Here is a 26621-nt window from a genome sequence, read left to right on the forward strand (position 1 = left end):
CTCTACACATTTTCCAGGGCCTCAGCACAGCACCAACAGTCTTGTGCTCAGCACATTTGGATGTGCTGTCCCTTTCCCTGCCCTTATCTTTAGTGCATACAGTAATTTGGACAAGAACTGGGCTGGAAAAGTTACAGAAGGTTGTTTTGCAAACTGAGCAGTCAGACCTCAGTAACTCTTGCGCTGGGATGCCCTCAATCCCTCCCATATGCCAGCACCATGGGCAGCTATTATCAGGGGCATCTCTAGCAGATCCCAGGGGAAGCTTGCTTTTAATCGTGGTTTTATACATTCCTGTCATCTACACCTACAGTCCCGTTGTTCTTCCTTGCTTCTGGAAAGCAAAACTTCAGCTACCTTCTGTTCTTGTTTGCATACCATGGGAGTGATCACTAGGCTCAGTACTACCTTCCTGTGGGCTTTGCTTCAGTAGTTTCTCAAAATATGACGGCTGGAAATCATCATGGGGTGTGGGATGGGTTCCCCTTTGTCCCAGACTCTTGGTAGCAAATCTTCCTCATGTACCTGCCAGGGAAATCACTTCCCACTACTTGGCACATCTTTGTTCACCTTGAGGATGATATGGTTTCAAAAGGAAACAAATAAAGGCAGAAATAAGAGGCAAGCCTACTTGGAAAACTTAGTGGCTGGCCTGGCGTTGCTGTGTTGAAAATGCTCTTGCATTTTGCAGGTGGTATGAGCTGCTGAACCACCTGCAAGGCAGGAATCGAGCATTCCACTGGCATTCAGACATCCCAGGCTTGCTGCTGTCCCCATCACCCACACATTGCATGAGGCTGGCCATCTTCCATTTCTGTCTCATTTAATTTTGGGCCTTTGAAGAAGGGTTTTCTCTTAGCCCATGCATATTATGCCTAGGTGAGGCAAGCTCTCCAGAGGCAGCTGAAGTTTTTTATCATTTTAGTTATTATCTATCCATTCTGGCTGGTTGAAAACCAAACTTTGGGCACAAACCCCCTTTACAGTGTTAGGGAACCTGTTTCTGGCTGGGCCTATCAAGTGCAACGCTTCAGGCAAGGGGAGTTCACTTTTATTTGAGAAAGAGAGAGCAGTCTACAGCAAGTTGTACCTACTTTTTGTGACGACACCTTCCAGGTGGATGATGTTGGGGTGGTCAAACTGCCCCATGATGCTTGCTTCTCCCAAGAAATCTCTTCTCTGTTTCTCTGTGTAGCCCACCTTCAGGGTTTTGATAGCCACTGGAAACTCACGCTTTCCCTGCAGCTTCAGCCGCCCACTGCAGACTTCCCCAAATTCACCTTCAGAGGAAAATCAGGAAGAATGGGATCACACCACGTCAAGGGAACACACGATGTGCCTCTCTTTACAGGATGCAGCACAGCCTTGGCTGATGAAAAGCACGATGGGCTGCCCTGCATTCATGGATATGGACTGCTGAACATCACACTGATGACCATCTCAAACAGCCACTGTACCACAAGCCAAGTAATTCATAGGCACAAGAAAACTAGGAGTAAAAATGTAATTTTCCTATATTTAAAGAGCTGTGCTTTATGTTCCACTGGGCTTTTTTCTCAGTTTGTATTTTTGTCTACTATATGAAAGAGTCCTGTCACATCCTGTAGCACTGTCCTGTGCAGATAGCTGTAAACTCAAACCACTTGCTTCTTAACCTGCCTTTGGTAAGTTACACAGATGGAAAGCTGTCAGCCTTTCACTGTAACGTATATTTTTATAGACTATAAACTCTTTACAATTTTATTACTACCTTTTCCAAAAAGTAACCTAAATGGACTTTTTTTCTGATGAACATGAAATTACGTCCAAACCCACAATTTCAGAGAATAGAAAATACTCCAAAGGTTGGATGCAAGTCTAAACAAACAGCTTTACTGGAAACAAAATGGGAGTTTCTTCTTTAAACCAAGGAAGTTTAAAGCTTTGGACTTTGGCTTGTGCTTTTTTAATGTCCCAGGTGACTTCTTATTCTTAATTTTTGCTTCAAGACTGACCTTAATGCTGGGGGATAAAAAGGTTAAAATGGTAAAAAGAATGTGAAAATTAAGTGACTTCTTTCCCTTAGCGTCCACTGAAATAGCTCAGCTGGATCCAAATATGACGACCATTTTCTGACATTTTCAGTTCAGCTCCTGAATTTCAAAACTGCTGACAATGACAGGTCTGTCCCAAACTTCAGCTGGAACATGCTCACCTTCACTTCCAGGGTACCTAACAGCTCAAATATTCCATGGCCCTTCACAGATCTCTCATGTTAAGAAAGCCAACACCTCATGTTGCTAAGGGTAATGGAATGCATTTCCATACCAGCTCCAATAACTCTTTCAATGGTTATGCATGACGCCTCAATTTCCTTAGCAAACTCGTGGACAGCTTGATTGGGGTCCTCATAGGTGTGGGGGTCAACGTAGGTCCTTACTCCAGGCAGCTTAACTGCAAACACAAATTAAGCACATTTAATGGCACATGACATCACAGAAAATGGGCATTACACACTCCTGTCCCTTGCACTCTGCTCTGCTGGAAATTTATTTCTTTGGTGAAAATGCGTATCATTCTTGAAAAATGACATTTAGTTTGCATGTGACATAGGTGCAACTTCATCATATTTAGAGAAGCACAGCAGTGCTCAGCTGAATGATGTGCAGCTAAAAATCCCTCTTGGTGCTCTGTAATGGGTTGGTCCGGTGTCTGGTAGAAAAAGATCCCTTTCTGGAACTGGAGAGGGTACACCAGGAGGAAAAGTATAAAAAGCAAAATGCCACAGGAGTAACTTGCAAAGCAAGCTGGATGGATGGGGGTTGATGGAGAGCTGAAATAAATTATGCCCTACCAGTCACACATCAGCTAATCAATCGCCCACATTATTTCAGACAGAGTTACTGAGATTTAAAAGAACTGCATATTTGCAGTACAAAGCCTGTGGGTTGTATCAGTATAAATATAATCAATAGCAGGCTTTTTCTCCAGGACTTGAGAGAGGAAAAAGTATTTTCATTATCCATATTATAAGTTTGTTTTGACAATCATTAAGGCTACTCACATGAAGAATTGCTCATCAGTCTAATGAGACAGCTACATTACACTGTGGCTCTTAATTGATTTGCTTCCTGCTGCCTTCATTACATAGCACTAATGGAAATTTGACTTTCACTCACAATATGTTTGCCTATTCCACCCCAAAAGGCACCTCACTGTTACCCATCCCTAGATCCCACAGCTCTTGATGAAAGAAGGACTGATAACAACCACGAGATTTACTTTCTAGCATCACTGCAGAGGGGTTTTCTATTCAAGGGCATTAACATGGCATTTTTGAAAGCTTCCTAGGTGCATGAAATAGGTGTTATTCCTCACACCTCTGCAGAGGCATCCAAGCCAAAGAGTAGCAGTGGGCTGGGTCCTCACAACCGGCTGGGGTGAAGCAAGGCTTTCAAACAGGTATTTTGGACTGATGTGTCCAGACCCCAAAAATGTTGAGTTGCTATGTGCTGACCAGGAAAAACTAGTAACATCTTTGTTCACACAGCAAAGACAAAGGAACAAACCAAAATGGCTCACTAGAAATATCTGCTGCAAACATGCAGGTGTGAACAGCTCAGCACACGTTCAGTTCTCTGTGGGGCTTGCAGCAGGGGCGGGTGGGGACCTACTGCACAAACAATTCTTTTGTGAATTACCAGCAAAACCAGATTTTTTTTTTTTTCCAGAAAACCACCTCTCAGTTGAATTTCTCACTACCACAGAAAGCCAAACCCACACATGTACATTTGCTCTTTACTCACTGTGGCCATTATGAAAATGCATCTTTTCTTCTTCTGGATCTTGTTTAGCCTTGCTATAGCCACATCGCCTGGGAAAAAAAAAAAACACAACAGAAGAGTATTTTTGTCTCTGGTATGGCAGAACTCCATTCTTTACTTCAAATCACACAATGCACAAAAACCCAGAGCAGTGACAAATCCAACCTCTCTAGTGGCTCTGTTGCTGCTGTCCCAGTTTTAGCTCATCAAACTAGCAATTTCCCTAACAGGATTCAGGGCTCAAGGCCCGTGGATTTTCAATTGGACTTGTGTTTCCAAATCCCACAGATGCTTCTGAACATCTCCACTCTACCTGACATCTAATGCAGCTATTACGCAGAAGAAAAGAAAGCAGGAACAGGAAGGACAATGGAAGAGGAATGGGATGAAACATCAGAATTGCAGAAACAAAATCTCCTGGATTGCAGAGCTTTTGCAGGTACTGTGTTGTACGTCTTGTATACTCCCCTTCATGCACTGTGCATTTGCACAGAACTTCAAATTATGCTATTTTAGAAAATGGCCTTGTGTAAACATTAACACCTTATACACATGCAAAATAATGGCTTAAAACAAAGCCAAACCAAACCTGTTGCCTCACTGTCTTCAGGGGTCTCCTACATATCACTGGCTCTGCACAGCATTTCGTGTACATCTCCTGTCTTTCCACAAGGGAGCTGCCATTCATGGAATCCCCGCTGCCCAGCAGAATAAAGATAGAAGAAGGCACGCTGCCTGACCTGTCCTGCTCACACCTTAGCACCAGACAGTGCAAGGACAGTGCTGAATCCTACCATGGAGTTGCAACCACAGTCATATGGAAGTCACATCTCCTCCAGGGCATCCTCCTATTAATTTTTGGTTGCCCTTCCCTGACTCAGCTTCATTCTTCCCATTGGTTTTCTAGGTGATAGTTTTGCATTAGCATTAACCGTCTGCTTTGGTGGCTTTTCTGAGATCTGCTTCACATCAACAACCAGGAAGCCCCAGGATAACTGCATAGGCAGGAAGAATTCCTATACACACACATACATTTAAAAAAATGGGATGAGGTATGTAGGATGCACATGTATATGCTCGTCTTTCCTGATAACATAACTGGATACAGGAACCGGATCATCCTTCCAGCAAACCGCATGAACATGAGACTGAAGGACACTGCTTGGAAGAATGAAAAACCTGGAACAGACACCCACAAGCCAGCCAGCATGCACTGGAATCACTAGCTGGCACACCTCATGGAAAGCCTCAGGCTACTACAAAGCCACTTAAAGCTGAGAAACCTCTCTCCCATTGCTTCCGTGATTTTTGAGCTAGGGGCATGTGAGCACTCCAGCATCACTCACAGCGAGGAGGAGCATATGATTAGCAGGAATTAGGAGGAGGCAGTAACAGGCATCTGCATGAAACATGCCCTCAGCATGAAGTCCTATTACAGGGAACTGCTGTCTACCCGGATGAAGGGGCCAAGCAGCCTTTTGGCTATAGGATTCTGGCACTGGGTTTGTGAAATGATCGGGGTTATAAACAAAAGCCCGGACACAATGAGATCCCACCATTGAGCTGGACCCAGCAGAGCTGGATGCCGGACAGCTGAGGAGGGGAAAAGCCACATGAGCTTCTGGGGCTATTCCAGGGAAGAGGAAGCTTACCTTGGGGACAAAGGGAGACCTGTGCCACAGGGAGAGGAAGGAAAAACAGAGATTGCAAAGGTTGTGCAAGCGCAGGGAAACGGACCAAGAAGACAAGGGAAGGCTGGCAGGCAGTCAGGGGACACAGGCAGGGAGATAAACAGGTTGCACTCGATAAACAGCCAGGTTATCCATGCAGGGCACGATTTCAGCAGCAGCAATCAAGCTGAGACCATGACACTTTGAATGCAAACCCCACAAGAACAGCACCGAGGTGCCCAGAGATGTGGCTCAGTTATCTGCATGTCGGTGCTCATTGCCTTGCTCTTAAAGCAGCAGTGCCATTTCCTGAGATAGCGTCCTGCATAATCAACTCAAAACCTAAGCACTAGGTGTACATGGAGACCGTGTGAGTAAGGCTCATTTCAAAGCACATTCTGGTGTTCACAAACCCTCAGTGAGAATGGAATCTTCTTCTTCATCATATGACCTCCCCTTTAATTAAGTAAACTGCAGAGATGAATCTCAGTATCGAGTCCCACTTCTGGCAACCCCAATTTTTTCTGCTGCAAGTTGCCAAAGTTACATCAGTTTTCTGCAGAACTAATTTTTCCAGATGGAGGCATATGACACAATTTTCCTTTTAAAAATACACAAATGTGTCAATTCATCCTTCTACCAAATGCACGTATCCGATATTTCTTCTGTTTTCCTTTTGGAGCAAGTGCCCTTCTCTCTTCTTCAGGTTTGGAGCACTTTGCCTGTGAAAATGCTTTTTTAACATCATCCTTTCTATGACCTGCATCTCCTGATTCCTGGACCATAAATACGGAGGAGACAGAAACACGCTGTTCCCTGCCTACAGTGATCCAAGCACACCTTGATGCACAATGGTCTGTGTTTTACTGCCCACAGGCACACTCCAAGGGCCAGTGCAAACCAGCTGGCTGCAGCTGCCCCCTTCTCTCGAGCTGGGTAACACATACAGCAGCACATCACATTAGCATCCGACATCAGGCTCTGAGACGCCCGAAGCATCGTTAAAACAAGCCTTGACAAGACACATCAAAGTGAAATGGCAGCTAGTGGCTAGTGACTGTGACTGTCAAGCAACAGTTGGGTGTCACTAATAAAGCTTGCTGCAAGACCTGCCATCACTTGTGCCCTTTGCACACTTTCTCTAACTGGCCAGAGTCCACGCTGACTGGGGCTAAACCGCGCTTCTTCCATTCTTGACCTTCAGAAGCTTTAAGTAACACACACAGGCATTTTTTTCTCCTTTCTTTCCCAACTAAATCCCATAAAAATCTGCAATTTCAGGTTAACAGTCCTGAGTCACTTCGTTAATCTTACTGGCAGATCAAAGTATCTAAATATTGTGGCTTTGCAATATATTTTTTGGGGAAAAAAAAAAGCTCTCAATTGTTTGTGAAATAATCCATTTCTGCATGTGCATTTGCTCTTAATATTTACTGGCAAAGCTGTGAGTCAAAAGCTCTGATGGAAGACTCATTCTCTAGTTTATTATCACTGTACAAACCATAGATTTCCAATATCTTTTCTATATCACGCACAGCAAAAGCATAAAGATCCTGACACTTGCTTCATCTCCCACCAAGCTGGAGACACTCAGCCAAGGAGTTAACGTAATTCAGCAGCACACCTGAATCTCAATTAATTTACTCCTGTTGTGGATTTGTCCCAGTTTCTCTATGTAGAAAGCAGATGTCTTTCTTGCACAGCTCTATGTTTTTCAATAAAAGTATCAGAGGTAAAAAGAAAAGTGAGACTTTAAATATTCTTAAGGCATCATGTCTTATTTAAAAACTACTTGCAGATTGGCAGGCAGCTCATAAAATATTTATGGAGCAGATTATAAAAGTGAAGTTGTAAAATGATCCCTATATAGGTTTATAAAATATAAAACGGACAGGTAGAAAGATGAAGAACCCAGCTGGGAAACCAATGCCCACTACCTTGCATGACAGAAGCCAATTCACGGGGAAAAAGCCTTCAAGAAGTGAGGCAGGAAGATGCATGCTCTCCCTGGACTGATGGAGATTATTTTGTTTCTGCCCTGTGCTTCAGGATACCCTTGCTGGGTTGTGTGCGGCCCTTTGGCCACTCGAGGCATTCCCCTGAAAACCACAGAATGCCCAAGGGAAGGAGTTTCCATCTCCCTAGCTAGGGCCACCATTCTGGTCACAAGGTGAGACACGGCCAGGGGACTGTGAACCTGGACCTTGGATGTGAAGCCCTAGGTGGTGATGTGCAAAAAATCTTTCCACCACTTTTTTTACAGGCATAGGCCAAAGCATTTCAGCACACAGTCAAGGCATGACTGGAAATGCAGGTGGGGACAGCATTGAGACATCCCTGATGAGGAAAGGGACTTCACCTTCCCAGGTGCAGTCAGTACCATCGAGCAGGTTGTGCCCTGAAGCAGCATGCAATCTCCCATCCCCGTCTTGCAGAGATTTATACGTGTGTTTAATCTCTTAAATATGAGATAAATGAAGCATATACACTTCTCTGAAACAGAGACAAACCACCACTTTTTTTTCAGGGGTGAGACCTTCTCTCAGAAGCATATCTTTTACAATAAATCAACTTAGAGGAATGCTTCCAACCCATCTCAAGCTGTCACTTTACAGGAGGTTTGCAAGGACTGCAAGGTTGTTGTTTGCAAGGGGTTAGTGCTTATTTCAGACTATTTGTTCCAAGATGTTAAAGTAATAAAGCTGCATACATGTTGCAGGGCAGGATCGTGTTCCATGCAGAGGAACAAACAAACATGGATCTATCCATCTGGCCAAGATCCTGCTGCCTCAGCTCGTGTGGGGAGACAATAACTTGTTCAGTAAATAGCTTTATCCTTGATAAACAACACCAATACTGAGAGCCAGAAGCAAAAGCCTACCACTAGTGGTGTAAGTCTGTGTTCAGCATTTGCCTTTGCCGCCTTCAATCCTAGAATAAATTCAGTATAAAAAAGCAGGTAGTACTCAAGGGACTGGTGTAAACAGAACAGCTTCTACACTGGAAGTTGCTTTCTGTTCTTCTGTTCACTTTCCTCCTGCAGAAGATCAAAAGAGCAGTAAAAGGTCTGGTGACAACAAGCAAAGACCTTCAGCTCAGTCCACAGATACAGTAGATGGCTGGCCTGAGAGGAACTGGGCAGATTCCCTTCCAAAGGGCTGCAGGCTCACAGTCTTCTCAGCTGCTTTCCCAGCACTGCTGTCCCCCTCTACACTGTGTGATCCTGTCTTTGACCGCTGATTAATTTGGATCCCTTACAGAGGAAGCTTCACAAATCCAGCAGTGGTATTTTTAGCCTTTAGTCTTTCCCTGCCTTTGCGCTGAATGACTCCCTGCTTTCCTAAAACACCACCAGAACAATTAAAAATAACTTGAACAAGATACCGTTTTCCCCTCTTGCAGGAAGCTCCCTCTGAAGTGATTTCCATAAATCTCTCCAAAGAGGTCGTCGTGCCTTCCGACAGCACGGCCAATGGCATCTGTGCCTTGAAGTAACTCTTCCCATTTCCCCCTCCCAGCTTGCTGCTACATTAGTCTCCCTGCAGCTTAGGAGGAAACCCGCAGAGGGTGTTTTCCAGGTCAGCCAAGTCTTCCTTGTGAGTCTCTTGTCTTCATAGCCATCCAGTCTAATCCTGGTCTTCTCTGAGAAGTATTTTCCATTGCTGTCACGCTCTGTTTGGGGGCCTTGCTGAGGACATTTGAAGCATGACTTGCAGTGAGGGACTGCTCGTGCACTGGTGCCACAGCAGACAATAGAAGTACTGTGAGGTTTTCTTTCAGAGCAATCACTGCCAAAACAGTGGCCCACATACCAGAACAACTTTTTTCGGGCACACACTTTGAGCTGAGCATCCTTGCTTGCTAACTCTGCTCTTAAGCACTGAGAAGTCACAAAAACCAAGTCAAAAATGCTCCATCAGGAATAAAAACCAAATCCAAAGTCCAAACTCCTCCTTGGTTCACGCCTTTATCAAAATAAAAATACAGCACCAGAGGACCCCAAAATGGTTGACCTTAGTGACTGCTGTACCCCACAGCAAGGGACTGCACCATGACTCAGCTACCACCATGCAAAGCCTCAGCATCCCCCAGAAAACACAGCAAAAGAGTTCCACACCTTTCACCAGCTATGCTGAAAAACCTTCCCAGCTTAACAGTGCATGTGGGATGTCTCAGAAGTTCTGTGGTCTCAAGCAGCTATCTGATGGGGATGGTGATTACATGCGTTTCTTACAAGGCTTAGGAAAATCTCTGCCCACATGAATATTACAGTCGATTCTTCTTTGAGAAGTAACTCAACTTGTATCCAGTCAAACAAACAGAAATTAAAATCACCCCTCTTTTGACTAGTTGCAAAAGAGGGGAGAGTACGAGAGAGCAGAAAGTGGTGAGGCAGCCCAGATGGTGGCAGAAAAGGACAGCATGCAGCATGGACACGCACCTCAGGACACCCACAGAGATATGTCCAATGCTGCTGGAGCATATCGTGGGCAAGCAGCACCATGTCATTGCTGTGTATGTCACACACTGACATGTATGTCGATGACATACAGTGCATTCCACTGACATGCATGTCACATGCCACTAAACACCTTTCCACTCCCGCCTTCCCCCTGCCTCCTCTCTGGGGGCACATCACCTCCCCCCCAGCCCATCTGGATGACCAGAAGCAGAACTTGATGGGTGTCTGGCACACGTGATGTTTTATTAGACACCTGGATTGATCATGGCATAACATAGCAGGTTTTTCCCCCTGAGCTCCCTGCTCTTGCTGAAGATACACTCTGCTTCAGGTCACGCTATTTCCAGTTGTTGAGATAGACAAGCTGGGTACAGAGATCAGATGAGAAAGTGATTTCCAGGCCCATACAAGAAAGGAAGGGAGAGGCAGACTGTGCACAGAGAACACGGACGGAGGACACGAAGTAGGAGCCAGCACGGGTGGGAACACTGACCATGTTAGGCTCGGATAGGCAACAGCACGCAGAGAAGAAGCCCACCCACAGCCATGATCGCAGCAACTGAAAAGCAAACAAAAAGGCCCAGGATAAGGAATAATCCCACCGCCCTGGCAAGGTGCAAATACATTTGCAACATTTTTATATGTATTTCTTCCTTCTTATTACAATTATTATATGGACCGGAACACCCTGGGCTGCAAAAATTTCATGGAGTATGCTACTGTTGGTGAAAAATGCCTTGGGGAGAGTGTCTAGGTCCTGGTCCTGTAAAGCAATTAACCACGTGCTTCCCGTACTTGAGTACCACCGTCAGGATTAATGGGGCCACCCATGTGCTTAAACTTAAGCACCTGCCTTGAAGCAGGCAAAGTGACTTTTTTCCAGAAGCATGAATGTGGTACAATTACAATTGCCTTTAAAAAAGGAAAAGCACTGGATGAATACGAGCCCTGCCTTTGCAGACCCTTATGTATGTACTCACAGAGCCCTTTCTGCATCTTCTTGTATCAGCACACGTTAGGTATCTGTGGAAGCAGGACCTTGTGAGTTGTCTGAGAGCATTCAGCCTAAATAAACTCAAAATAGGGTGAGCTGAGAGGCACTCCATGCACCCACAGCTTGCCTTTGAAGGCTGCTCAGCCACTACTTTAATCAGACTACGGGTTTGCCTGGCATCAGTTCTCAACCCAGTGCTGGCTGCACCTCAGTAATTGCCCTTTATTCTTGTCAAAGAACTTGCACAGACAATTTTTCTGTTACCAAATCCATTAAGATAGTTCATCCTGGAAAAGAACATAGTGCAGAAGAAACAACAGGCAAGACTTCAGCACAAGCAAGAGCCCAGTGGTGCTGGTATACTCCAGTTAAAGTCAGCTGAAGATCTCACTTGTCATTTCTCCTCAGTCATCACAACATATCATTCTTGAAAAAAATTCTGTGCACGTCAGATTTTTACACAGTATGAATTACAATGCCTAAATACATTAAAATAGTTTATTTAAATAAAATTAACATTCTGAAACTGCATTGCCTTAAATTATGTTGCAAAATAACTTCAGGCATGCAATGATTTACAAAATTATACACTGGATTATGTGCTTACTTAAATTAAAACTGGTGAAGAATGTCTTCTAAGCTCCTTTTGCATCAGCAAAACAACTTGCTAACATTTTCTAAACAGCAATGCCAATATCTCTTACTGTAATTGACAATATTTTCTATTTTCATAATGCCCCAGCTTGTTCAGTCATCCTAATATGGAAGCAGATCAGCCTTCACTAAACCACTCCGTAGATCCAAGTTAACACCAAGTTAGCACCAGAGATCCAAAACCCAAAGGCACACAAAGGGAATCCTACATATCTTGAGTCAATTTTACCATTTTCTTCTTTTAACCATGCCGGATTTGAGTGCAGGGAACTGGTGCCATCTCCAGAAGATCAGTTTGGCTGTGACCCTTTAGCTTATGTTTCTGCTAGGAGGCCCTTTTCCTCCAGGCATTTTCTAATGGTTGCTGACACCAGACCTTCCCACACCTCCACACCACTCAGCATGCAAAGTCAAAGTTTCCCAAACAACTGTTCAATTAACCTGAAAAGCAAACACTTCCTTAAAATGAGAAGAGCTCACTGTTTCCTTAAACAAAGAAAACTCTTTGAGGCCTCATCAGCAACAGGGCTGCTCTGAGACAAAATCAGTTCCCTGCACTGAATCCAGAGCACTTCAGATCTCATTCTATACAGAATAAAAAAAATGTTCAAGTGCAAGAGAAAGGTACCTCAATGCAGCCTTGCTCCTGCAAACCCATCGGCTGTGCACCTATGGTCAAAATACTCTGAGGTTTAGCATTATGGGAAATCTAAAGCGCTTAGAAACAAGCTACACTGGATCAGCAGACAATAAAATCCACTTTCCAGTCCAATGAGCACTCAGACAGGTAAGTGAACTTACTAATTGGTCTGAACAGTCAGGACAAAAGAAGATTTATTACTGCTTGTGTTAACAAAATGGCTTGATTTGGCAGATAAACTTCAAAATACAAAAATCCTGTGGCAAATCAAACCAATGTTAAACTCAAGCAAAGCCATCATGCATCTTGTGGCCATCGGATTTGGGTGCTGATGGTTTCTAGGAGGGGCCCAGGTCCCATCTCCTCATTTCCTGCAGGGCTTTCCTAGAAACTGAGAAGCTGAAAGCAAAAGCCTTCCAGACAAGATCAAATGCTGTGAACAAGATTAAAGTGCTGTTTAATGAAATACACCTGGACCTCTCCAGGGTTTTAAGATCTTTAGCCAGCAAGCTGATCTATATTGGAGAGCAGAGTAGAACCAAGCACTGTATAGATCAATTTTATCTGCAAAGTCTCCTCCAGCCTCACTGAACCAACCAGCAGACTATGAGGAGAGCTTGTCGGGGCTGCTCCTGGCCAGAAGCCCCTCAGATCTGCTGCAGGGTAACAGATGACATGTCTAGGTAACAGTGAAAGTTATTGAGAAAACACCTGCAGCGTTAGATCCCCTTTGCTGGGAAAGAACAGGTGCTGAGGCGACACCATCTCCAAAACCCAAGCTGGCTTGAAACAAGGTGTGACACCTGCTTCTAGCCCTGGCTTCAAGGAAAGGGCTGCAGATGGGCAGAGAAAATGTAGAGGAGCCTGGAGCTGCAGTGACACCTCCAGGACCTCTGTGGCCTGCTGGCACTGCCCTGCTCCTTGGCCAGCCCAACTCTGCTGCTTTCAGTTATCTCAGGCACACAGACACAACACTCCTCCAGCTCTAAGGTGACCCCCACAACACTTACGTGGTTTGCAAACCCAACTGTCCAGAGAGCAAACTTTAATAAACCTGTGTGAGGAGGACTTATCAACACCCTTGGCACTGTTTCAAACCCTGGGCTTGGTTAATGAAATGTATATATATCATGGGCCCCAGCAACTGTTCCTGCAATTAATGTAATTAATTTACCACAAGTCTGCAGATGACCCAGAGAGCATTTGGAATTAAACTACATTTTAATGGCTAGATAGAATTCAGAGAGGCTCTGCCATATATAGATGTGGCTTTTAAGAGTTGTAAGTTGAAGTCTTGGAATCATGATAAATGAAAGTCTCGTTTGTTGCTTTTAATAAGCTGTTCTAATGGGATGTTCTTCAGAGGCTTGCAATTAGAGACTGAAATACTTGAGGGTGCCTGGGTAGATTTTTCTAATCCTTCATGCAGCCTTGAGTGATGGTAATGATTGCTTCCTGCATCTCCAGGTCAGGAGTCCAGCGCTACACCTAGAAACTCCTGAGTCAACATGCTTGCTCTAAACATCAGAGAAGCAGCATTACACACTGTGAGCTGCTAGGAATATATTCCCACTTTGTCCCAAAATACACGAATGTTTAAGGAGTCCCCTGCTCTTCCTGCTGAGCTATCCTCGTTCCCATGTTAAAGTGCATCTCTGCACTGTTTGAGAAAAACTGAGAATGCAGAAGGCCAAGCAGATGATACCAATGCAGTCACTACGGGGAAGGAAAGAAATGTCTTCAGGGAAAGGAGCTGCACTTGGAAAGACCCCTGGCATTACACTTTTCTACGTCTAAGATGTAACAAAGTAGAGATAACCTTCTTTCTAGGTAAGAGGCCGAGTGCCGCTACATGGCGAAACCCCAGGAGAGGTCACACTTCTGATTTCAAAGCAAGGTGAAACATCCACATATTCAGAAGTGCAGAAGGACAAGAATCTGACTTCCTTCTTCATTCTCTACCCGCTCCACAGCCAAGAGAAGACACAGTAAAACCCCACTTTCAAAGACTACATAGACATGGGTTGCTCAGCAGGAGCCTCAAGCTGCTACAAATTCCAGCTGGAAGGGCAGCCCAATTCCCTTCTCCAAGTGGAAACAGGACTTGCACAATGCCATCAAACAAATCACTTGCAAGAAGGCGAGGAGGTTTTCTCACTTACTGCTGCACTGTCCCCCAATTTTCCCTGCTCTGACAGAGCTAATGCCGGTTGCTTATCTGTTCATGACAGTCTTCCCAGCCCATTCCCTTGGCCACTGCCAGAGGAACTCAGAAATAACTTGGAGCTTAATTACAGATTTGGTCAACTCTCACCTTCTGTCTGGGCCAAAGCCATCTGAGGGCAGATTAGCCTGGGTCCCTAAACCCGCCTCGAAACTGCAGAGCGAAGACTGGCTTGCGGAGCCTGGCGAGTTTGCACTAAGCCAAAAAGTGTTTAGAGCAGAAGAGGAATGAGGTGATGGAGCAGCCAAATTTGACAAGCTGATCTTGACAGGATGTTAGAGATCGGTGCTAGTGGCAGCAGACTTCCATAGCGGCTCTAGGAAGGTACGACCCTGTGCAGAAGGGTGCACTAGAGCACTTTGCCTTCGGGGAGGGGTACTGTACACCAGTGCTGTTCCTCTCTGGGAAAATGTACCAGCAAAGGGCTGTTAATAGGAGGGAAGTAGTAAAAACCTTGACCCCAACACAAGCAGGACCAAACCCTGCCTGTGCTCGGTGGATGGGAATTTTGACTTGGCAGAGCAAGAGCTTCCTCAACAAAATCCTTCCTCTTGTCAGGTGAATCGTGGGGAATATTTGGCAGTAGGCAGCGTAATAAAGTGGCTATAAATCACAGGAGACAATGTCCTGCAGGAAGAAGGAAGAGCAGGCAAGAATGTAGAGATAAAAATCCTTTAAAAAGTCCCGACTAACAAAAATTGTGACTCATGCTGGAAAAATTCTCTATGAGAACCTTTACCTATAGACTGTCTCCCATGTCCTACGGAAATATTGAAAAAGCCCTGACACAACTTGGAAAATAGGATGGGGGGAGGTTGTGGAAAAATTCATCCACTTTGACCTTCCACATCACAGAAGGTTGTAAACACTGTCTCAGGACACACACCACAATCTTTCACCCTCTCTATTCCCTGAAAGTCACTTTTTAACAAGATGCACATATTTGTGTCCAGAAAGTAGACCTCTGCCACCACAGGCACGGATATTTAAAAGTCTAAATCAGCTAAGGTCAAGGATGGATACGCTGGTGTAAGAGCCTTTAATTGCCAATACGCAGGTGGCAAGATTGTCTTTGCTCTGTCTTTCAAAGGCTAGTTCCTTGCCAGAAGGAGACTTTCCATAAAAGCAAGACACAGGGCGAAGGGCAGTTTTTTGTTGCTTCAAATTTTTTTTTTCCTAAGTTCTATGAAAAGCTCCCTCTGGTTCTTCGGAAGATCACTTGAGATGGAAAGGTCATCCATAATGGGTAGTTGGCTGTAAATGCAGATGCACAGTTGACTTAGCTGTTTTGAACAGCTTTTGCAAACATGCGCAGCATTGACCTAATATCTTCCCCACTTTGTTCTGTAAAAGCTCATGCTTTTGTTTAGTGCTATGAAGTTTGAAAGCTTGGGGGACTGGAGGGACCAGCCGTCTCTTAACACTCACCCTAAGACCTTGTCTGTTTTGCAAACAGGGCTGGGTTTGAAGGACAAAAGGAGAGTACTGCTCTGGAGCAGTTGGTCTCCTCCCTGGACTGCTGAAAAGATGGCTCCTTACCTCAGTTTGTGGGGAGAAAGAGACTGATGCCACACAACAACAACTGAGACACTTTACTGCTCCCTGTGAGATGGAGTGCAAAGATCTCTGTCACTGGATTGTCCGACACAGACTTTAAAATAAAAGTCAGTAAACAGTTTTAGATTAATATATGCTTCAATCAGGAACAATAATGGTAACCGACATCTAATTCATGCATTGCTAAGAAAGCAAAATCTATAGCTTGGCTCTATCTGTAAAATGCACTGCGCTTTTGAGAACACATAATCCTAACGAAACAAAGACAGTAACAACTTGGTGTTCTTTAATTCAATACTTGTAGCTGGTTTAATAATAAATTTTCAATCCACTTCTCTTTTTTATGCTGAGACAACCACAGTCTGATTTAGTGAATCTCTTTGATTTGCAATCCCAATTGTTATATTATTAATATGCCCTTGATGCAAGGAGCAGGATAACTTAAAAAAGTGATCAGCTATTTGGCTTGGCATTTATGACCTTGGTCAGAGGACATGTTATTTACAGGAAGTTTTCTGGAGCATCTGCAAGTAAATCAGCTCTGAAATGCAGCTTAATTGTTTAGGGCAAAGCACATTTAGTTTCAAATTCCCAGGAATCTCCAGCTTCAGACGCAAAGTGCATTTCCACAGATGGACGCTGATATGTGGAAATGCCACCACGACTACTGTTCAACTGACCTTTGGTTTAGGGCCAGCTGCCAACGGGAAATGCCAAGCTGTTACTTATATTCATTCAAAAGAAGCGAGAAAACTGCAGAGATTTGAAAGCAAAAAAAGGGGAAGAGGTGTGGTTCTGCCTTTGGGAACCTAGCAAAAAAACAAAAAGCCTGCAGACTCCAGCAAACTCCTCAGCCCTATGACTGGAAACTACTTTCAGAACTGCCAAGAGCAAATGCAACCCCCTGGAAACAGGCACTGGAACAACAGAACCACTCCAGAGGTATAGGAAAACATCTTCCAGAAACAGGTTAACTGCTTCAGAAAGGGATTATCCCATGACTTGGAACATGTTTATTGTCCCTGCTGTCACAGCAGGAGAGTTACTCCACAAATTGTCTTGAATCCATATCCGAGGCAAAGCAGCATGAGTGACACATCTCAGTGGCATCTCTGCTTTCTTCCAAACCAGAGCAATTTCTTTGTTTTGCTTTGTTTAATTTCAAATTGTCTGTCATCTTTCTGGATTTTTGGGGTTTATTCTGCTGTTCTCACGAGTCACTCAATGTACTAGATGGGCTTTAAAATTCATGGGAACTCAAACTGGCTGAGAAGCTCTGTGGTTTTGAAGCCAATTTTCTAATAATGGACCCAGCCTTGGTGCTGGAGGCTTCTCCACCAGCTCCAGCTGAGGGACTGTAGTCTTTTCGGTTAGGGGAAGAACTGAAAAGATAAAAATGGATGAAGAGCTCAGTTCCCTGTGTCTGCCCTTCCCAGACATCCAGCGTGGCATCATGAAGAAGGTTCCAGGAACCTGCCGCTGCCCTGGGGTCAACAGAGGGAGATGTGAGCACAAGGTAGGAGAATTAAGGTAGTAGCAGAGGCGGCAATAAAACTCTAGCCAAAGGACACAAGGGCTTTTATAAGCATGCCAAGAGATAAAAAGCTAAGAGGAAGCACATCCTGGAAAGCATATTAGGCGAAAGGACAGAAGGATGTAACTAATGAGAACTGCTGACAAATGGCTCAGGATTTGCAACTGCTTGCTGAGACCAGAGACAGTAGCAGTGAAAAGGAGACCTGCAAGGGTATATCCTCCTCAGTGGGGTACTGAGCGCTTGCCAGCGACTGTGGAAAGAGTAAGAGCTACTGTCAGCCACACAGTTGTGATTCCCCATGGCCACAGAGGGATATACATTCCTCCACCTGCCATTCATCCCCCAGACTCTTCCTTGCAGAGGTGCCAGGTGAAATCCACAGCTTCCCTACGGTCACGCGTGCATTCTCCTGTCTACACCAATACAAGCACACATCCAGGCTGGGGGAAACCAAGGTTCACATCCACCTGCTCTGATTGAAGAGGAATTTAAATCAAAACCTCTAGCCTTTAAGGAAAGACTTGAACTCCTGTCTAGAGTGTCCAGCGCCAAGTCTTTTGACCACAGCTTTCCTGTAGGCCCTGGTGTGAATTGCCTGTAGCCATTTACTCACCCCCACTCCTCTCTGCTGCTGCATGCTTCTCAGGCAGACAGGAGCATTTACTTTTCCATTTTTAAGCCAAACAAGTCACTCAAAGCAGACAACAGGAGCTTGAACAGCTGAGCTGGAAGAGGCTGTCAGTCTCTGACCTTAAGTGGAGATGAGTCTAGCAGCACACTTACCTTTCCAGACAGGAAATAACTGTGTGTCCATGTCCTTCCACAGATGCCTTATGCCTGGGGACCGAGTTGCTCAGCCTGGCAGGATTTCACTGCTCTGCATTTGCAGACTGATACCTTACCTCCTCTGGGAAATAAGACCCTCAACCAATTAATTCAGTGCAGTTCCTCAGTGTCTGTAACATCTTAATGCTTACAATATCCTGTAATTTACAGCCACCTTGCTAGACCTGAGCTTAAGACAGACCTGTATCATAAAAGCAACTGTGGGCTGATGGGTACCTTAGAAGAAAAAATGTTTACTTTGCACTGAAAACATTCAGCCTTATCAGTAGACGTACTTCACGTTGCTGTGTGGAGTACTTCACACTGCTTGGTGTACTTCACAAATGCATGAAGGATGTTGCATCATTTGACTACTGCCACTAAAAAAATGTACTCGTATACATGTAGAATATGAAAAAAGTGCCTTCCATGCTGGCTGCCAAACAAATTTAATGTTACAGTACAAACTTATCCTGATACAAGCCAGATTTTGCCCCAGTACCACCATCTCTTGTTCATCAAAAAATTCCATCAACTTCCATTAGAGTTGCCAAAGATGGTATAGCCCAGGCTTTCATCACTTGCCTATGTTTAAGCACATGAGAAGTCAATGGGATGGTTTGAAGCAGAGTGTCTCCCTCTGTGGGAGAAGCTCTCTGTATAATTTACTAACACTTGGGGAACACATTAGTATCATACACAGGAAAAATGAAATCCAGATCTGACCAAAATGTGGGGCATTTGCCATTCTGGTGGATTTATCCTCATTTCTTTTGCAAGTGTTTTCCTGATGTCAAGTTTTCTGCGTGAGCGAAGTCCATTGCAAGCTCTGACTGCAAACATATGGAGCTGAAGATATTTTACCTGTAATAACATGTTCTGCTTATTTTTAAAGGAATGTGAAAACACTCCTGTGAGAATCAAGTCAAATAATCAGGGCCAGTCTACACACAGATGAAAATCATTGGGAAGTGAACTACATCTGTGAGAGTGCCTCTGTCACTCCTGCTTGTCCAAACAGATCAATCAGCCCACCCTCGTGCTGTTTTACAGTGCTACCGCTTGACAGCTTTGTTCACATGCTGCTTTTGCCTAAATCACACTAATCAGCTGGTCAGATAAAAGTTATTACAGAAGTTGAAGAAGTATAAATACACAGCTTCTTCTCTTACCTTCCGCTGAGAAGGAAACCGATAACAACAGCCAGCAGAATGACTCCCACTGTTACAGACACAACAATTATAGGAATCTGGCTCTGGTCGCTGGATGCAGCTACTGCTGAGATGAGAAACAGAAGATGGAGATTAGGGTTAAAATGACAGTCAGCACTCATGACAGTCTTTCTAGTGAGGCTGCCAGTGAGATTTCAAGTCTTACCAGTTTGTTTCTTCTTTTATGGTTTGTGTTTTCCCCCTTTGCTGTCTGTTTCTAGTTTGGAAGGGATATGGGTGGAAAGGAAACAAAACTACATGCAACACTAAGCCAAAAACCCAGCAAAATTGCACCTCATTGCTGAATTCAGAAACCAAAGTGTTGCAGAATGCAGCCTTTGAGTTTGTGAACTCAAGTTTTTCTCTCTGAGTTAGCTGCATTAGAAATCAGAGATAAAAGATGAAAACCCAACAGGCTCTCATTTGGATGAAAACCCAACAGGCAGAGAGAACATTTATGGAATGTTATTGCTAACAGACATAAGCAAAATCTACAAGATAAAAAGAATTACCTGCACTTCAAGAAGTTTTAAATAATTACAAACTAACTCCTTGTGGCATCTCTATCACACTGCCATAAGGTGCCCTCTGTAAAACAGGAATTTGCTAAGACACGTACATGAGTTGGTCTTTTGATTGGCCAAAATTCGAGGAAGCAAAACTCTTCCAGCCCATGCCTTGTAAGGAGCCCTCCTTACAAGCCCCGCCAAAAGGCAGGAGACTGATCTGGTGATAAAGATGCCAGCAGAAAGGTCACGAAAGCTGATTGAGAACTGAGTTTTGACACAGGTCAAGTAAGAGCAGGTGAGCAAGCTCCTGCAGGCTGTAAAATGGAAATGCTAATACCACTTGTGTCTTGTTTATCTGCCCTACATGGCAGGGGAAGGAGCCCACCTCTCCCAGGGGTTTGTATGTGGGGTTCCCCAAGCAGAAACCAAAGTCTCCTCACCTCACCCTCTTCGCTGCACGTATATAGCCACCCCAGGGTACAAATCTCACATCCTCCCTGCAAAACCAGCTCCCTGGCACAGGCACCACTGCTCTGTGGGGGAAAACCTCATTATAGCTCTTAACCTCGTGCCAGCCCAGGATGAAGCTTCATCCACCCCAGAGAGCAGCAGGAATTGATTGCGTACTGAAGAAGCCTTTAACTAAATGATTGAACTAAAAAAGGGTCCTTAGCACAGGATTAACATTATGAAGGCTATAAAATAACTGAATATAGTCCCATATTAATTGTTAAAGGAAAGACAGAAAGGTATGGCATTAAACATTGATCTGCACTGGGCTTCAAGTAGCTCTTCATATGGGAGCTCTCCGGTGCTTAACCGCGAGCGGGGTGGACCTGCTACAGCAACGTAAGTGATTTCAGAAGGATTGGTCCAGATACATTAAATATTTAATGTTAACTGCTCCAAACCCCTGCCATCATCCAGAGATTTTATTAACCTCACAAACTTATGGGGGCTCCTTAAGATGGTGTTTTATTGCTTTCTTGACAAAAGAATTAAAAAGAAAAACATTTAAAGGAGAACATTAAGCAGTGATTGGTGGTTTTTTGCACAGCTCAAGGGATGGGGAAATGAAATAAATTCTGCTGTGAATCTGTGGCAGGTGAAAAGCCTGAATTCATAAGCCAAGCTGGGACTTGCTGCCATTCAAAGTCAAGGGGACACACACACCTGCATTACCGCTTCTTGGCTTGGTGATACGTTCTTCCTCCTGCCCCGCATACCAGGTGGATTAGTTCACCAAGCCAGCCAAAACCCAGCTCTTGGCAAGGTTAGTTTTTGGGGCTAGACAAGCTCAGTGACATTTGGAAATGAGGAAGCACAAGTGGATATACCCAGCAACAGCTTCCACTCAGATAACAAAATTCACTGAAAATCAAAGCCCTGGCTGCTTCATGGTGCTTTGCAGAATTGCCCAAGCAGGAAGAAGTATGCAAAAATTCCCAAAACCTGGAAAAAGAGGGAAGTCCAAAACAGGTTATAGCTTTCCTCCATTGCATTTCTCAGGCTGTTGTTGTATAACTCCTCCAAATGTATTAAAGATAACTACAGAAACCTTGTGAACTGGAAACAAAACCTGTTGTTCGGTCCAAACTACTTGGAGAGTGTTTTTGTTTCTCAGAACAGCCACCAAAAGGTTTTCATCTGTGCTTGAATAAAAATCATTTGCTTTGGCTCTAACAAGAAGTTCAGATCTGTACTCTTGATGTAGCAGTGAGATTTCGATCTGTGCTTGCTTTCGAAATCTCCAGGATGTGCAGGAAAGCAGCGGGAGTCTGGTCACACTCCTGACACTAATATTGACTTTGGGGGAAAAAAAGCTTTTTATAAGGTTTTAAATGTCAAACAGAGATGCATATTGCAAGATACTTAGGCTTACATTGTATTTCAATCCTATCAAGTGTTTAAGGATCTGGTTAAGTCTGGCCTCAGCCAGAGCTTGAGTCCAACAGATGAACAATTCCCAGTTCCTAAACTGGGAACCACGCAATAGGTATTCGCTGACTATGCCAGCAACTCAAAAATATCGGCGAAGTACCTATTCCTCTGCCTTTAAAATGAGGAATTGACTGGGATGTGGGTATGACTAAATGACCCATGGAATTCCTAGCGTTTAAAAATATTTCCATGTGATGTCCTCCAAAAGTCCTGATTAACACAGATACTTACATGATGGGCTTTATGGAAGTGCCATTATTTTTGGACCAGGATCATAGGTAATAGATCAAATCTGCACATATTTCATGTGTTACTCATTAATCGACCAGAACACTATTACTCAAACAACTCTAAGCTAGAAAGTTATCAACTGAGAAAAGCTGTATAGAATAATTTTTTGGCATAACATGATTTGGTTGGTACATATAGGGCACAATTAATGGTTAATACAATAAGAAATACATTAAATAGACTGTCCTTATTGCATTAATGTTTGCATTGTGATGCAATTTTCACTGTATTAGCTTAATCACTGGCTCCACAGCTACATCTGCACATGTATAATGATCCCTTGAAAATCTATTATGACTTCAAAGGTAGCATGCATTGAAAAGACAACTGGGCATCTTCTTCTCAAAGACGATGAATTTTAAATAAACCGGAGTAACAGTAATCAAAGTATTGATGAATTGAAATTTCCAAGGAAAACAGAGAAAATAGTCTCTTTCCCACAGGAATGATCAGAGTATTTCCACCATAAAATTCTTCTTCCATGCAAATAGTATAAAAAAAATAATAAATGACAGCTGTACAAACTAAAGGAGAGAAGGCATATTTTCTGGTGGACAAAATTATATTTGACACCTCGGCAAAATTTTGTATTTGGGACAAAAAAAATTTCCCCACAGCCGTGCCTGAACACAGAAGAAAGAGCATCTGAGCCTCTGCATGCCTCAGGAGTTCACCCTGCCAAAGAATCTGTTCCAGAATCCAGCCCTGGATAATCAGATTCATTAAAAAAAATATTTAAGAAAATTTAAAAGCCCACAAATGTAACAGGCCAAGAAGAAGTCCTGAACCTGCAGTGCACATTTTTTTCCATTTCTGATCACAAGTCAACCTCCTTTTCTCGAGGCTGTGGCATTGGCAGCCAACAGAAACCATCTTTTAACTTGACAGGAACTTTCACCAAAAGACACTAAAGACACTAATGCTGGTTCAACTCTTCCCCTTGCGGAGAGGCACCGTTTCAGGGTTTTCCCTCCCAGATGTAGATACTTAAGAGAGCTCAACATCCTCTGCAGACAGCCATTATGAGGTGCAGAGGAGCAGGTCCCATCCTCTCTGCCCCTCCTGAGAGGACAGACTCTCTTACACCAGCTCCTGTAAATACAGGGTTCTTCTAAGCAGGGAATGCCATGAATTTCTGAAGCCTGAAGATCTCCTGCCTCACCATGTGGGTTGAGGAAGCAAAGGACAGATATGTCAAGCGCAGCGTGATAATGTGCCTGATGTTTCCAAAGTCAAGGAATGAAGCCAATAAAAGGAAGAGCTCTCTGCAAAGATATCGATCCCCTGACTTGTTTCTGGTAACCATTGCAGAGACAGGGGCTGACAGTAATTAAAGACTTACACACTGGGCTGGTTTCGAACTCGAATCTTCGGCTGAAGCCCCCGTAGCCGGCAGCTGTCCGGGCTCGGATCTGGAAGACGTACGCTGAGCCTGGCTTTAAGCCATCTGCCGTAATCGTTGTCTCTTTGGACTTGATGATGGTGTAGCTCGTCTCCTGGTCCTTTTCCCAACAAAAACCACAAAGTTCAAACACACAAAGACTAGCTCTCAGAGAAGACAGACTCTTAAAAACCCCCAGAGTGACATTACAAAAGATGACTGAAGTATTAATTTTTGAGGATTTCTTCCTCAAAAAACCCCTCTCTGAAGGTCCTTTCTGCAATACAAAATGTGAGACCTGATTTTCTCTTTTATAATCAATGATTCTAGGAGGCATGCAACTGGCATCTGCAGTAGAAGCAGCTCTCCACTGCTCGGGATGTACATGGCCTGGAGCAGTGGAAAGGTTCATCATACAAAGATCAATCCCAAGGCACAGGGAAGATAAAACAAGTCCCATTGCCTTAAAAAGGGATTTTGATTTACACCAAAACGGCTTCCCAGTAACGTAAGTAGGCCTAAAAGAGAATAATATATTACACATTGTACAACTTTATGTTTGCATTTCTAGAACAACGAATTAGACCTTGGGAACGGAATAATAAACCAAAACTCCAGGAAAATACCTAATTTTTGCACTCTGAAGCAATGAACTTGAAGAAAAATTGCTGAAATAAATCTTCATCTACATCAGTTTCTAATGTGAAACAGTTCCAGTTCTTTGATTAAAATTTCATTGAAATGCTAAGTAATTACTCTTAGAATTATTTACTGTAACACATAATCTAGACAAGAGCTCATAAATTAAGGTCTACAAATTTGGAAACTGCTTTTTATTCACCATATTGATACCATGAAGATTTTTTGCCTTTTCTTTTATACCCCTGTTATACCTTTTTACAACTTCTGTATTCTTAGTGCTTTTTACCTACATTCTTGGACTTGTTTGTCAAGCTAAGAGACTAAACATTTTAGAAGCTTCGTAGGTAGAGATCAGTGTGCCCCAGACCCCAAGGTCCTCTCCAGAACACATTCTGTAAATCAAGATAGAACCATCCAGGGGAAGGCTCCTTGGGGAGGGGGGCTCATTCAAGCCTCTCACTGGGGAATCTTTGATAGATATGCTAATTAGTAAGACCTATAATGTTATACCAGATCTTTTGGGGTGTGCATTTTGTGGGGTGCATTTTGGTGCATTTGACCTGGACGTGTGCACCTAAGGATCCTTAAAATAAATACCAAGGTAAAATCCCTTTTTCCCTTCTAACCGTGTTTGACTCTTGATTTTAAGACCAGGAAAAGGCATCAATATCCACTCAGATCCAAATTGTTATGAGTTAAACCAGAGGTTTTAGTAGTTCCTTACCAAGATTTCTGGATACCTCTTAGAATCTGAGCTCATTTTTCTTTTTTCTTTTTAATTTAATGGCCAGCTTCCAATAGACAGCAATGTGCCTGGCTAAGGTGCTAGGAATTTCTGAATGTAAGATTACAAAATTTCTCAGTTGAAGCCTGTTTTGGAGAAATGTGTACAGACACACACACACACGCACACACGTGCCTTTTCTTCCTTATTAAGGAGTGATCCTCTTACAGGAATGCAATCTGACAAAACTCAGTTTTCCCAAACATCTAATATAAATCACTCCTGCCCCTTGAAAATGAATGCTGTGAATTTACCCTTACGAAGGGCTGAAAAGTGAGAGAATATAAATTATAAAATATAGTAGCAACAAACAAAAAGGATTAAGAGCAATATCCCAAACCTATCTCAACAACTGGTTAAAAAGCAGTAAGTGAATATTAGGTCACATCTTTCCTTGTATGTCAGCCAATTAACTTTCCAATTCACTGTTGGCTTCTGCAAACACTTGGACTCTTGGGCTTTTCTATGGAAAACACTGAGCTTCACTATCAGCCTGAAGAAAATAAATCAAGATAGCATAAACTTGGACTGGCTGGAGCTACCTCTCCACAAAGGACTCAGTCTTGAGGAACTATTGGCTGAAGGTATTTGAGACTAGTTCTAGGCTACAAACGCAACATTTTAAGTCCCCTCTCCTGCCAATTTGTTTGAAAACAAACTAAGGAAAATGAAGGAATATATGAATTTTTTTACTTTAATTATTTGCTTTACATTTTTTTGGTCTCTAAAAGCTGTTCTTCCCAAGCCACTCCATGGTAAGGATTCAATGTACCCCAACAGTCATTCAAACAAGTTAATAAAATAATTAGTACTGGATTATTTCCAGCAACAAAATATCCTGATTCTTGCTGTGTACTTTAATCTTCTTGAAAACATCAGCCCTGTTTAAGTCACTCACATATGTAGTGATATTTCACAAGCTCCCTCATCTGCAAAAATAATGTTGATTTTATTTTGATGGAGAAGATTTAAGAAATTCTTTCCCCTGTTTGAATGGACTGCTTGAGCAGGTCCTTTCCACGGTCAGAGAAAGAAGAGAGAAGGAGTAAGGATCTAGTCCTGGTCCATGTTTAGTGATTTCACCTGGGTCACAGACGGAACTAATGGAATATCTTCCTTAAAATAGAAATTCAATCCCCCTAAAGAAGTGAATTGTGACTCAATTTCATTATTTTCCTCTTGTTTTCGTGTAGAAAGCCTGGATGTTTTGGAGGAAAAAAGAACACCTTACAATTCCAGCTAAGGCAAAAAAATTGCTATTTAGTCAAATCCTGAAAGCCTGATTTTTGGAATTCTAAGATTTCCAGAGATTTAAGGCCGTATCACTCAAAATACACTACCTTGATAAAGTGCATTTGTAACAATTTCATTTAAATGACATTAATTTTGCAGGAAGAGAACAAGTCACCACTTGAAATGAAGACTAGGAGAGGCAAGTTTTGTGGGGAGACTGCTTTCCTTTAAATAGAGAGCAAGAGCTGGAAAACCCAGGCAAG

The 26621-nt window shown here is 43.4% G+C and overlaps 1 protein-coding gene across 12 annotated transcripts in view; it reads right to left on the reverse strand.

The window, feature by feature from the left end:
- Positions 1-26621, reverse strand: part of EPHA5 (EPH receptor A5) — a 195232-nt gene that overhangs the window by 24872 nt on the left and 143739 nt on the right. For 4 of the 12 annotated variants that reach the window (XM_039550865.1, XM_039550871.1, XM_039550867.1 and 1 more), the window contains 6 exons: positions 23661-23820; positions 19539-19644; positions 10429-10494; positions 3786-3853; positions 2308-2433; positions 1095-1280 (listed from right to left, as the gene is read on the reverse strand). In XM_039550865.1, coding sequence (XP_039406799.1) covers positions 1095-1280; positions 2308-2433; positions 3786-3853; positions 10429-10494; positions 19539-19644; positions 23661-23820 — 712 coding nt within the window. The remainder of the gene's footprint in view (positions 1-1094; positions 1281-2307; positions 2434-3785; positions 3854-10428; positions 10495-19538; positions 19645-23660; positions 23821-26621) is intronic. The other 8 variants (XM_039550866.1, XM_039550862.1, XM_039550868.1 and 5 more) reach the window with 3 other exon arrangements.

Source organism: Corvus cornix, chromosome 4, assembly GCF_000738735.6.
Source record: "Corvus cornix cornix isolate S_Up_H32 chromosome 4, ASM73873v5, whole genome shotgun sequence".
NCBI lineage: Eukaryota > Metazoa > Chordata > Aves > Passeriformes > Corvidae > Corvus > Corvus cornix.